Here is a 14724-nt window from a genome sequence, read left to right as displayed (position 1 = left end):
TGTTTATGAGGAAATAAAAATCTTAATGAAGATTAATATCCCACATAATCTATTTTTCCAAAGCTATGTACTTTTTAAAAAATAGCAATGATAATTTTCCCTCCAAGAACATTGTTTGTACTTGATGCACTGGTTTCATTGTCACTTTTCAGTTACAAAATATTGTTGTCTGCTCTTTTTTTATTTTTTAGGATATAATTCTAGCTGCATCTACCCCTACACTAGTATTCTATTTAACGGATTCACCCAGATGCCTCCAAATCTACTAACTCCTACTATGCCCCTGCAGGCATTGGGAAACAAGAAAAAGAGCTCAGCTTTTTCAGGCAATGCATGTTAGCTCTGTGGTATAATAACTGATGTCAGCCTGAACCTTGCCAACAATCTCACATCAAAACTAGTTACATCCCCTTCCAAACTATTGGGCTCAAACTTTTTCAAGAGCAAACCCACCCAACCCCTCCCCCCCTTCCACATATTTGCAGTATGGATTCAACAATATGACAGTCATTTTCTTTTTTTACAATGTCACTGTTGCAAAGGACAAAAATAGCTTGTTACTGCCTGGGATGGGCGGGGGGGGGGGGGGGTGTGGAGAGAAAAGAGAAAAGGACTGAAGGAGACTGAGATAACAGACTATGTATATGATGGTCCCTACTTCTCCATCTATTTACCATCTGCCACTTCTATAAAACAACTCTAGGGGATATAGTGATTTCTAATGAAAAATGAACACAAATTATACTTTTGAAGGCTTACACTAAACATACTTCAACTTGGATTGCAGAGTTAGCTGCAGCCTCTAATGTTTATATGAGCATTGCATCCTACAGAAATAATTTGCATTATGCTGCACAAAGTGCACCAAGTAATGTTTCCACATGCTGTATAGACAGATGAGGAAGTGTAAGGCTCAGCCACGCAAGTAAACACAGTCAGTAGTAGTATGGCACCATTGATCATGAAAAAAGACTACTCTAAAGTACATCGTCAAGAAAGAAAGAATATACCACAGTTTATTTAATATTTTCCTGATGTTTCCTCTAAATAGCATTTATTTCCTACCCTAGTCCTAGAATTCCCTCCCCTAAACTGCTTCAGTAGCTACAGCTCTTCCCCTGCCCAACCCCATCCCCTCTCTCCTTTATTTGTTTACTTTGCCATTCTGGCTCACATTGAAACCTACGTGTGTCTGCACAACAAATATGGAGAAGTAAATGTCTTTGTCCTCATTTGGATCTCTAAAGTTGTTCATTGAATTGCTTTTTTATGTCCCTCTTGCAATCTCATCCCATCCGGCTCAAGTATCCTGGATTAGAAAAGCTCTCCCTAGAGTCCTTTTCAAAGGGAGCCTCCCACAGTCCTTTAAATCTCCTGAGTTTTATGGTACAGATATTCAAGATCAGATCTGTTAAAGAAGAGGGGCAGATTGAGAAAATCAGGCACAGAAAGGTAGATTGGCTCCTTGATTCGATAACCCATCTGAAATCAGCTGTTGTTTGTTACTATTCCTGTTCCAAAACTCATGTACTCATGGATGTACAAATGGCCAATTTTCAAAGATTTTTTCAACATGGTGCTTTGCTATCATTTCGTTGTAAAGGGAAAAATATTCCCATTGTGAGAAGATAAATTTTGCCAAAAAACAGGAATGGGAATTCTTAGAAATCCCCCCCAAAAAATAAAACTTATTATGACCCTTTTGGTAAGAGTTCCTCAAATAGCTAAGTAAAAGCAAATATGATTCCTACTTTAGCTGATAAGACTGTACCAGGTATATGCAATCATAAATAACATGCTGTTAAATAAACAGCAGAGAACTACTCTTCTCTCACGTTCTATCTTTTGTCAGCTTGACAAGAATTCATATTCCACGTGTGCTCCCAGTTACACCCTAGCCATTTTGGAGTGTCTTCACTTCGGGCTTTGGGGACATTACTAAAACATAGCTAGTCCATTAAATGGACTCCTGAGACTCGTGCTAATTTCTAGCATTGCAAGCTTGCAAAATGGAGTAGATGGGGAGGTGTCATTTCTTCTTCTCTGCTTTACCACTGGCCTTTTTTGAAGCAAACGTAATAAAACCTAAGAACAGGAAAGATTAGGCATAAAGGGAGGAGAGAAAAAGCATGAACCTTACATTGCTTTCCTGGGAAATTCTGGCTCTGACATGTCTTCTAAACCTAAATAATTTGGACAATCTCCAAAAAAGCATGGTCCCATTGAAATAGATTGGAATCTGCTAGAATGGTAAAGAAACAGTCCAACAGATATTCCTCTACTTTAATTACAAAGCACAGATAAAATTATAAGATTCTATAAATTATTTTAAGGAAGCTTTAAGGTTCTTGACCTGCACCTCCAGACCTCATCAATTAACTTGGAAAGCTAACAGATTTGTGCTTCTGAGAAAAGAAGTGGGAAGATCAGCCAGGACTAAACTACATAGGCACATCTTACAATATTAGATGTGCAAGTCCTCCATTCCCCTCACCCAGCCAAGGGTGAGGAAACCTTATTCTCAGTCGCTGCAGGACTCCTCAATCCCTCTTTCCTTCCCCACCCCCATCTCCTCCCGTAGACTTTCCTGAGTGACAAGAGGAAAAGATTTGAGGTCTCCACATACTGAGAACAGCTTTCCAAACTTTCATCTCCGCTCACGCACGGGCAAAAATCCTCCCTAAAGAATCTCTGAATAGTAGTTGAGGGCAGGGAAGACAAGCAGACAAACCAGCAAGCAGACTAGTAGACAGAGACAGAAAGACAGAAAGAATGAGCCAGAGACAAAGAGACGGCGATAGAGATAGAGACAGAAAGGGACAGGGACAGCGACCGAGATTCGAAGGTTGTGGAGGGAATTGCTTGGGGTGGGAATGGGAGGGTAAGAGAAATGTCAGAATGGAAAAGAGCTAAGTTAGGGGTTCTCTTTTGGGGGGCACGTGGCATGATAGTAATTCCAAGTGGAGTGTCTTAAGCACACACACTCATCTGTGTCCTTTGCTCCCCCCACCTCCCCACCCCTGCCTCTTTTCTAATAATTCTAGGCAGAGCAGGCAAGTCACCTCAGGAGGACCTGCCTTACGTCCTTTTGTAGTCTTCTACTTCGGTGAGGGAGGGGATGAGAGAAGAGGAGAAGGGAAGAGGGGAGAACATGGCAGGAGAGAGAGAGAGAGAGAGAGAGAGAGAGAAAGAGAGAGAGAGAGAGAGAGAGAGAGAGAGAGAGAGAGAGAGAGAGAGAGAGAGAGAGAGAGAGAAGGGAGAGGAGAGAGAGAAGCAGGAAGAGAGAAGAGAAGAAGAGAGACCGCAAGCAGAAAGAACCCTGGCCTCAGAGATGACTTCCCAGAGAGAAGTTATTAAGGGCTGAGCTCCCCTTCACAGCTCCGCGGCTGCCCTGGGCATTAGGCGGGGGCGGAGTGGCTTGGGCGTGGGTTAAGTGTGGAAAGGAGCCCAACTCCAGGCTGATGCGATGAGAGGATGAGATGAGATGCGTTATCTCACTCTAACGTAGGAGTCTCTGTCAGCTGCGGCCAGTAACCCAGGCGGTCTTGGCCCCCAGATTCGTCCACCTCTCACCCCACTGGCTGAGGCTGCCCTCCAGCTGGGGTGGGACTTTGCTTCGCATCCACTCCCCACCCTCTCCTTTGAATTTAAACTGTTATTTAATTTGCAGCGCGTCTCAGTCAATCCAGGGATGCTCCGCCGGAGCCCGGAGCCCCAGAGCCCCAAAGGCGCCTCTTCCCTTCCTTCTGCCAAGTAACATCGCCTGTACTTTTCCAGATCCCTCTTTCCCTCTTGAAATTGAAAGTTCTTGAGGTCGCTCAGGGTTGTTGCTCCAGCAGTTTCCTTCCCCGCCCCCCCTAGCTCCCCCCCTCCCCCCTCCACTCCCCCCTCCCCTATGGGGTACTCCCGGGAGCCCTGCAGAAGACTGGTGCGGCTCCTGCATGCGAGCAGCAGTAGGAGCTCCAGATTCGCACGCCAAGAGCGCCCTATGGCAACTAGGGCTGTGACCGAGGTGCTGAAGGCAAGCGCTCCCTCCAGCAGCAGCAGCAGCAGCAGCAGCAGCCACCGCGGCAGACAGAGCAGCTTCAGCAGCCGTGGCTACAGAGCTTGAAGCGCCGCCGCAGCCGCCGAAGCCGCCGCCTCGTCCTGCCCCCAGCCCTCAGCCCCCAGCCCTCAGCCCTCGGGATCGCCGCCTCCTCGCAACATGCTACCTGCAGCAGCCTCGGCGTGGCGGCTCGCCTCTTCTGGACCCCTCTCCCGCCTCGATGACAGCTCTCCTCTAAGATCCGCTGGATTTAATTGCTCGGACAATTTGAAAGTGCAATAATTGATTTGTCCCCTTCCCACTCACTTCGCTTCATTTTCATCTCCCTTCTCCTCCTCCTCATCGCTACTGTCGGATCTGAGCCGAGAAGTTGCTCAGCGGTTTTGGTTATATGCGTGCTTATCTATATATCTATATCTATATTTAATAACCACCAACAAAATTAACAACCAAAAAGACAAGGGGGAAAGGGAAGAGACACCATTACCGGGTTACTATGCACTTGCGACTGATTTCTTGGTTTTTTATCATTTTGAACTTTATGGAATACATCGGCAGCCAAAACGCCTCCAGGGGAAGGCGACAGCGAAGAAGTAAGTGTGGCTTTTTTGTATGTATGTACGTGTGCTGAGCCTGGCTGTTCACCTGTCCGACTGCTATGAAGTGTCTCTTTTCACCCGCACCCCACCCTCAACCGCCCCCGCCCCCGCCCACTCCACCCAGGCTTGAAGAGGTAACTGTGTTTTATTGAGTGTATGACTACTACGCGTTTTCCCCTTCCTCTCCCCTTCCCGTCCCTTCCCTTCGGTGGGATTCGCTCAGACCCCAGAGATAACGGAGCTGGGGGAGAGACAGGTTCCTACTGTGGGGTTTTTTTTTTCCCCGCCTCCATCTTAAAATTCACTTCCCCGGCAAGTTTCACCTCCTCATAAAACTCGCCATTCTTTAAAGCTGGGGATCCTACACATTTGTTCGCCCCCTCTTGGACAGAGGGTCTTTGGCCTTTCTCTGAGAGAATCATTTTTATTGGATCCTTCAACAGCAGGCAACTTGGTCCCTCTTGCCGCTCTCCTAGACTGGTGAGTAAAATATCTTAGAGCCCCCTGAAATGCCTCTCTCTCCAGTATCCCGATTCCCCTTGAACTTCATCTTGTCCTGATCATTTACAACTAATACCGCCTATTGCTGCCTTGCGAGGATGCTAGAATGCAGCAGGGCCAAAAATAAAAGGTTGTGGGCAATGAAGTTCTTTGCCTTCGGTTAATCGTGAGGATGGAAGCACTTCCCGCCGCCCTCTGAATGGTAGCTAGAAGTGAGGAAAATCCGAGGAGAAAGGTCATTGAAAGTATTGGTAACGCAGTTTCCACTAAATCCAAGCGTCCTTCTGGGTGAAAAGAAACCTTAAGAACAGGCTTGGGACAGTCCAGTGGGGTTTGGAGTAAACACATAGGCACCTTCTTACTCAGAGCTATTCCTTCAAACCATTGTCTCTATTATCTCTGACCCAGTCTTCCTTAGTTGTCTCCAGCCCAGCCAGGAAAAGGACAACTGACAGACGATTTTTAACCCAGAAGCAATCCCGACACCTTTTCTCCACCTCTTATTCTGCTCCTACTCCTTTTGTCTTTAAAGACTCCCTAGGCTGGCCACTTTGCTGGGAAGTCCCGGCCCTGGATTGTTTAAATCCCCATCTCCGCGGAGGTTCCAACACTGAGAGCCAAGCTCACTGTGACCAGGACCATTCCATGAGTCAGTCTGTCCTGGGTCTGAAAGGTGACGCCTTCCCAGAGTCAGAAAGAAGATGAGAGAGAACGGTCAAGGCTTCTCTTGATTCCTCCCCCTCGCCCCCCCCCCCCACCAGATTAATAGCATTTCTGCAAATGGTCCATAGTCTCAGACCTTCAGTACTTCTTTCCTTTGACTAGGAGTTGGAAGGAAGGAAGAGAGGAGAAAGAAGAGAGAAGAGAGAAAAAAGAAACCTGCGATTTTCAGCCGTAGTTTAGGAAGATGGGACCTTTTGTCCCAGAACCCAAAATTTAGCACTTCCCCCCAACTTCCCCATGCTCATTGAATCTATTTTCCCCGGAGGGTAGAGCCAATAAGAAGTAGTTACCAACTTCTCCTCCTCCTCATCCCCCTCCTCCTCCTTTCCCTGAATTCCTGTCTCCCTTCAGGAACAGTTCTCCTCCAGTCCTCTCGCTCAGAGAAGCTCTAAGAGAAGGCTGGGGGATGTCAACGTGGAAGAGAAAATACTGACTTGTTTTTTAGTTTGGATTTGGAAATCGCTTCATGGACCGATGTTTGTCTCTGCACCTTCCCAAGTGCCTAACGGTCCCCCTGAAAGCTCCCTTTGTATCGTTTGCCTCGGGCACACAAGGTTTGATTCACCTCAAAATTGCCTTTTAAGAAACATAGCTCAGCAAGAACGCCAGAGGCTTGGGCCCTGCCTTCTAGGCTCTAGGCTCACTTAGCAGGGGGCAGGAGGGACTAAGTTAAACATGTCAGGGCATCCGATTTATTATCCTTGGCCACTGAATGGTTTGTATTCTTCATAGCTTCCCACCCACTCCTTTTAACCCCTGGCCCGGCGGCAGACGAACAGGAGAGGCGGCGGCTCAGGGCTCCAGCAGTGCCCTCTCACCGCTGTCAATCACCACCCTCCCTTCCCCCAAAGAAAGCAAGCAAAGTCGAGTTTAGTCTGAGCTTGATAAAGAAAGGAAAGCGGGGACAGGGCTACTTGTGCTTCCATCAAACACCCACCACCACCCAATCAATTCAATCTCACCCACTGAAAGTAGGCACAAGTTAACTTTGAGTAGGTAACTTTCATCCTGAACTACTAGCTCCAATCTCAGAAGAGGATTCTTGGAGGGGACCAGCCAGTAGACTTGTCACACATGTCAGCTTCAACCCACTGACTTAGAAAACTGGAGAGAGTCCGTGGGAACAACACGACGTCCACACCGGCTTCAGAAACTGGGTGGAGGCTACCGCTCTATCACTCCTCCATGCATTACAAACCGCTATTGCTTTTCCACAAAGTAGTTTCACCTGTTTAGTGCTAGCATCTTCCGCTTAAGGTACTATTCAGGGTCTGTTGAGCACGCCATGCGAGAGTAGAAAAGACGAATTTTTGATGCATAACGTGGTCTTTGGGAAGTGGGGAGGGCGGGTGGGAAAGACAGAGGGAAAAACTCGCTTAGAAAACTCTCATGCTCTGCTGCTTCCCATTCTCTCTCCGCACCTTATTCTGCTTTTGCGGTAACTGTTTGCTGGGCTCCAATACTGTGGAAGGTGCGACCCCTTGTGTTCTTTGAGGAGACAGACAAGATGTTGCATGCAGGTGCAGTACAGAACTCTGGAGGATGAGCAATGAAAGCGTGAGAGATGAAAAGGAAGAAATATTTGGGAAAGAAAGCAACTCAAGGCCAACCCCTGTATACAAATTTACCTGGCGACATCTTAACGACAGGCAGATTGTTTGGAAACAAATTGATTTCTGCCTTTCCCCTAGTTAGGGTCTTGGAAAAGATTTGCCCATTTAAAAAAAATAGGCCCTGAGGAAATGGACAAAGAAAAGATACAGGTTGACCAGACAGTCCTCCTAAAGACAGCCAGGGTGTAACATTCAGCCCTGTTTTCTCCAGCTTAGAGATAAACAGTTACTCTTTCGATAAGATTGTTAGCAAGAAAAATGAAGGAGTAAGGATAATTGCTCTTTTTATCTAATTTATCTTTTTATCTATCTTCTAATTGTCTAGTAAGTGTTTTTCCAGTCTACACACTCACAGAATGTCTTCTAAATATTAAATATTTCCAAGTAACTTTAACAAGGGTTATAATCAAAAATGTCAGACCTAGTCAAGGTGAGCACTATTGGAAAACACCTATCTTACTCCCCAACCCCACCTAATGCAAAAGAGTAACCTGATTTCCTCCTGTGAAAATACTAACGTTTTAACAAGATCTAAGCAGTTTTGTAAAAGAGCAATGAGCTATAGGTGAATAAGTATATAGTTTCTGCTTTTCATCTGTTTGGATTGACACACCAGAAAGAAATGACACCACCTGAATTTAAGTAAAAATTTATAAAAAAAATTTTAACTCTAAAAAAAGTAATAAGCATAGTGGTCTTTACCATCATGATTCAGATAGCATTTTAAGATCTCGGCATGTTTCAAGGTGGTATAGAAAAAAACCTGATTACTTGAGGGTCAGTTATCTAGATTCCAGATAAACAGAAATTTTCCATACACCATAAAAACCCAATTACTCTATGTAGACATTAAATAGAACATAATCGTTTTAACGTTTCTCTCTTATCCAACACAATTCTTAAAATGAAAAGCATATTTAGAAAAGAAAATCTGAATAGAAAGCCAATTTAATTTAATACTGGGAAAATAATTTCGACTAATCATTGAATGAACTGTTTCTATATGCCTAACACACTTCTTGGTAACTGGGTTGCGAAAAGGTTGTTCTAACAATCCACATGAATCATAAATTAATCCACCATGTACTTTTGTTCATGTTGATTTTCTTTTTCTGAAATCAGAGTTTGAATGTTGTTTGATAATATTGTTTGATGTTACTCAATGTTTCTACCTTCAATCATTCACTGGGGAGGGAATTGGGATTACTGACAGAGACAAGTGCAAAATGTTCTGGGAAAAGTACAGTCTGGTACATATAATAATAATTGCACAATAATTCTGTAAATCAAACCCACAAAACCAAATTTATATGTAGTAGTAGACATAAAAACAAAAGACGAAAGAAATTTAATTCTTTGAGTCTTAATCATCATTCCAATATTGGGATCATTTCTGAGTTATCCCTTTATTCCATCTTTTTCATCTTTTGTTTATTATTTCAATATAAACATCCTACTGAAAATATCAGAAATGGTGATGTGTTGCCATTTTAGTCCTAAGTTACTGTAAGTAAACCAATGGGGAATATAGGAAAGAATGTGAAACAGATTTACTATTAACATTTCAACATTTCTTTAAGGATGAAATATGAACAGTATTTCCATTAGCATGTGGTAAAGCTTTGTTACAACATTCTTCCATCAAAAGTTTCCCCTGTACATAACATTCAACAAATTTGGCCCCCAGAAAACATGGCAAAGAAATTTCACTATATAGTAAAATTTAATTTTAAGATTATTATAGGGAAATTCTAGCTACATTGCTTCCATAAAATGAATTTATTGAGCAGCTGATCGCTTTAGACAATTTGAGCCCAGAGAGAGCGCTCCAGCTTTTTTCGACATTCCTAAAATCTAATCTGGGATATTTAGCCAAATGCTTAATCTTACAAAAGTACCAGGGTTATTTTTGACCCTATGTAAAGGTGACAGGAGTTTTTGAAAGACCAAAAGACTCCACTATCTCCAAACTTGTGATTAATTCCAGTGTAAGGATAATCTGTCAGTCAAAATCAAACTATTCAGGATGCAGTGCATTACTAAGGAGAATCTTTCCATCGTTGCAATTTCTTTCATCCAAATATTGTATGTTGGACAATGAACTGACTTCTCCCTCCCCCACTTCACCACTCATTCTATTTCCCCACCTCCCTTCCCATCTACCTCCCCCCACACACACACACCAAAAAAATCCATCAAATATCCTTTCCCAAATAGTGAATTCTTGAAATACCATCAGGGTGGGTATTGAGTTTCATGAAATGCAAGAGTCAACTTTAGTTACCATTAGGAAAACATCATTCAATTTTGAGAACATGGTAAGGATCATGCAGGACAGTGTGTTGAAATTACATATTCCACTTGGTTAGGATGGTTTCCTTAATTAACATTGCATTCTATACTGACATTCTTTGTCTAACACCACTTCAGTTTTCTAAAATTTGCCAAGGATTAACTTCCAGGGGAACATTGTAAATTGCATAAAAGAAATTGCTTTTGTTACTTGTACTGGGAAAAGAATGTGATCTTCTTTTCCAATGACTAGTTTGCAAAATTTCAAATTACATTATTTTAAAATTTACCATCTGTTCAGTGATATATGTTTTGAAATGCCTTATTTTATAGGCTTGCAAATATACCTTGAGGAAATGGAGAATGTGTAAAATATACATCTGAAAAAAAGGGTGCTACTTCTTTCCCTATTTAATGTATTCAGCCTATAGGATCTTTCCATTCAGGAATATTTCAGGCATTCTTACTCTCTGACCATCATCCAGTCATACTAAGAAGAATGGAATGTTCCATTCTGGGACATTGTGGGGGTGTTCAGAATGTTTAACCTCTGATTGCCATTGAGCGCTCGGAAATCCTGTTTTCTGCTTCAAAGATTTCATCTACATGAGACTTTCAAGCAAAATACCTGAATTCTTTTCATATAAGGAGAGCTTGAATAATTTCAAAAACTCCATTTTTAAAGTATGGTTGCAGGTGCCTCTTATCTGATAAGAGCATTTCTGTCTTATTTGTAATCTTGGCATTGAACCTAGTCACCATCTGCTGTTACTACAAGGAATCCTGCTAAAAATTATTCTAGAAAATTTCAATGATTCTGAATAGCACACATGCCCAATTAAAATAATGCTTTGAAACTCATACATAGGTTTAATATGAGAGGTAATCAGCTCTTATAAAATGTTATCTTGGTCATTCCATTCGGCTTGTAGATTAAGCATCTGTCTCTGCTTTACTGTAGACACTAGGCCATAGAAAGTTAATTTAGGATAGGAAGCTTTGTGTGGTGGAAATAGCTCAGAACTGTGAGCCAGGAGACCAGGGTTCTGGTCTCAGCTCTGCTACTAGCTGTAAAAACTTGAGCAAATTAAATTATTCCTTGAGCAAAGTGTCCTCGACGATAAAATGAGAGAATTAGTCTCTATTATCTCCATGGTTGGTTGGCTCAAGTTCCAACTGCTAATGATTCTAATTTCTTACTAAGCCATAAGCAATTAAAAGGAGAGTAAGATGACCCTAAATCCAATTTCCTTATCCAACATACCCATTTGACATTTTATTACAATGTGACTGAAGATCACATTGCAACAATTCATTATTAGGAAATGTGTACAAGTACAAAGCACCTTCATTATTCAATAGCTGACCCCCCACAGTGAGCTAGTACAATCGCTTAGTTGCTAAAGCAGCAACCTTAGCAATATAGTGGTGGCATTTTGTCTCAGCCGCAATCTAGGTTTAGTTCTATGAAGGCAGAATTAAAAGTGTTCCAGAGCTAGTGAATCAATTGTTCATTTATTCACTTTCTTAGGAATGGGTTTGAGAAATCCAACATTGACCCCTGTAGGATAGGGGTCACACTGCCTACCTCTCCTATACACAGACCAAAGAAACCATTGTGAAGAAAACCCTGCCCTCAGGAGAAGCACAGTCTGGAGAACACTTCCCCAAGTCCTTAGAGCCCACAACAGTGTGAAAAGTCTTCTGGAAGCAGACTGAGAAAGAGCAAAGGGGCTTTTTTCCTCTCCCTCCACCACTACTACCACAGACTCTGCACTGTAATGGCCTAACTAACCTTAGGAATATGCTAAATAGGTTGCCTATTCTCAAATTATCAACCTCTTGCCATTCCACCAAATATTTTTTTTCCTGAGTCTCCCCTTTTAAAATGCAAATATACCTGAGAGAGGTCAAATCTTAAACCTTAATTAGCTAACATGTTAATGAACATTTACTTTGATACTTTGAAAGATCTCTGATTTCCAGGAAGTTCACAATCCATTTTTACCTTTTTCTCCACTTTTTCACTATTCACAGTCTTTTTTTTAACTTGTTTCTACTATGCCATCTGTAGGGAGGGCCATCCTATAATCGTGCTAAGAGTTGCTGTTCCTATTGTATGTGGCCACATAGGTGTTTGGGGGACTGTTTCCAGTCTGTTGGTCTTCTCCCTCTCCTTCACCTTCCTAGCCCAGCAGGAGAAGAAATAGGACTGCCTCAGATAGAAGGACTTGCCCTTAGCCATGAGTCTTCAAAGTGGCAAGTGGTATACACCGTCTCTAGACAACCAGGAAGGGAAGTGGAGTCACCTGGACTTTTCCCCTTGGGAAATACAACTTCCCAGAAATAAAATTCTACTCAAGAAATATGAAAATGCCCAGTATGAGTCAGACTCCATCCTAACCACTTTGTTTATTGAGTTTTTATGTCAAAACCTTGAGGAAATAGAATCAGATGTAGAATCACCAAATCCTGGAATGTCAGAATTGGAAGGGAACTTGAAGGTCTAATCCGGTGGCCTTGTTATATAGATGAGGAAGCCAGAGAAGTTATGACACTTGTTCAAGGTCACACACTACTTAGAGACAGAAACAGTAAGTATTATTAATCTTTCTCCTATACCACTGCCCCATAGATCTTGTGTTGGTCCTTCATTTTCAAAGAGGACCACGACATCAGGGAAATGATAACATGACTTGCAGTTGACTTTGATTTGAGTGAGGGAGGGCTGTGGAAAGTCACTGGCCTCACTTCCTCCTCCAGAGCCATCTGGGTCCAGTGACCAAATATTCATCAGGATGACTGGAGATGTCCCAGGATGCATTGGGAGACAATGGCCCTTTCAGGGTAAGGCCTTTTCATGTACTCACTTAGAGTGAGGTAACGCCCATTCAGTGACTAAGCTAGGCCTCTTTAAGAAGTCAGTGAAGGGATGGCCCTTTTAATTGGAAAAAAAAGAAAAAAAATCAAGCTGGGAGGGGAAGACCCTCAGGGTTGCTGCTCCTAAGAGAAGCAGTTACCCTTGACATTTACTCTAAGCCAGGAGCCCCATACTAACTACCAAGGGAAGGAAGAATGGAAGGAAACAGCATTTATCAAGCACCTAACATATGCCAGGCATTGTGCTAAATGCTTTGCAAATTGCATCTCATTTGATCCTCGCAGTGATCCTGGGAGGTAGCTGCTTTTATTACTCCCATTTTACAGTTGAGAAAACAGAAGCAGACAGAGGGTAATGATTTGTCCACAGTCATGCTATTAGTAACCTTAGGAGTCTGGATTTGAACTCAGGTCTTTCTGACTCCAGGCCTGGTTCCATATTAACTGTGGCAGCTAGAGATATGATACAAATTGCTTTTTTTTTTTTTTTTTTTGTAATCCCACTGTGACTGTTCTCTGATTGGTTTTACTCTCGCCTCCTAGTGGTTTATATGATTAATTATGTCCTAGAATTGCACAACTCAATCAGGTCATTAAAATAACCTGAGTCAATCCAGACAGTGCCAAGGTCAACTTTTACAGAATTTAAGAATAGGAGAGATTTTAGGGCTCATCTTGTCCATTCTCTTCACATGGCAGATGAAGAAACTGAGGTACGGTGGTGATGCAAGTTACTTGACCTCATAGGAAGCTAGTGGGGAGAACCAGAACCCAGGTTTCTGGACTCATAAACTAATGTCCTTTCTGAATGACATGCGGTAGTTAGTTTTAATGAGAACATCTGAAAGCACTCCTCAGGTTGTTTCTGTCACTTACACTCTGTTATAAACCACTCTACCCACAAACTCTCAGGAAAAACTTGATGTTCGACACCTGCTATCCATGAATTTGGTACTGGTGAAGTAGGATGTCCCATACCTCTGCCTGCTGCCTCCTGACTGGGCAAGGTGGCGGGGGGGGGGGGGGGAGGGATATGGTCATCTTCAGTAAATAAACAAAAAGAAGGCGGGGAATAAGAAAGAAAAGGGGGAAAACCCAGTTGAATTTAATAAAGTAGGTGGCACAGTGGATAGAGTGCCAGACCTGGAGTCAAGAAGATCTATCTTCCTCAGTTCAAATTCAGCTTCAGATACTTTCTAGCTGTGTGACCCTGGACAAGTCACTTAACTCTGTTCGCCTGTAAAATGACCTGGAGAAGGAAATGGCAAACCACTCTAGTAGCTTTATCAAGAAAACCCCAAAAGGAGTCACAGAGTCAGACAGGACTGAAAAACTACTGAAAAACAACAAAGAACTGCTGAATCATCTGTCATAGGCTATACCAGTGATGATGATAATGGTGATGATGATATGATAATTGGCATTACATAGTAAAGCACTTTACATAAACTACCGCATCTGTCTTCCCAATAATTAGGCAAGGTGGGTACTTTAGGTGGTATTTTCCCCATTTTGCAAATAAGGAAACTGAGCCTGGGAAGGTTAAATGACATCTGCTATCAGTAAGAACCTGTAGCAAGTAGGAATGCATCAATTTTCTGAATCATCGGCGGTATTTTTAAGGAATGAGCAAGACTTTATAAAACCAACTCAGAGAACCACTCTTCATATTTGTTAAGCATGATTGACTATATCATGCAGTACTGTATCTTGACTATTGTTAACTATGCAAAATATTACTTTCAGCTTTGGGGATTTTTACTCAACTACAAGTTTCCCTATCATGCACACTCATAGAAAATGTTTACAAGGGTTTTGAGTCACAATACCATCTACCAAGTCCTAAGAAGACAAAAATTATCACTTGAAGTTTCCTGTCACCAGATCACCATTATGTTTGACAAATTCATTTATTAAGAGAATGTTGTATGCAAAAATGATTCTAGTGGCTTGAGGCAGGGCTAAGCTAGAAAAATGAGTAAGACAGTAACACACTATCTTACTTTTTCCTATATGTCATTTGTTCCCTCTAGGAAGTACTCTAATATGATGTGAGATGATATGATACAGT

At 42.4% G+C, this 14724-nt stretch overlaps 1 protein-coding gene across 1 annotated transcript in view; it reads left to right on the top strand.

The window, feature by feature from the left end:
* The first annotated feature begins 4134 nt into the window (after window positions 1-4134).
* The window catches only part of RSPO3 (R-spondin 3), a 56813-nt gene continuing 46223 nt past the window's right edge, over window positions 4135-14724 (top strand). Inside the window, exon 1 of the mRNA XM_036768252.1 lies at window positions 4135-4638. Coding sequence (XP_036624147.1) covers window positions 4542-4638 — 97 coding nt within the window. The 5' untranslated portion in view covers window positions 4135-4541. The remainder of the gene's footprint in view (window positions 4639-14724) is intronic.

Source organism: Trichosurus vulpecula, chromosome 7, assembly GCF_011100635.1.
Source record: "Trichosurus vulpecula isolate mTriVul1 chromosome 7, mTriVul1.pri, whole genome shotgun sequence".
NCBI lineage: Eukaryota > Metazoa > Chordata > Mammalia > Diprotodontia > Phalangeridae > Trichosurus > Trichosurus vulpecula.
This window is presented reverse-complemented; position numbering and strand designations above follow the sequence as displayed.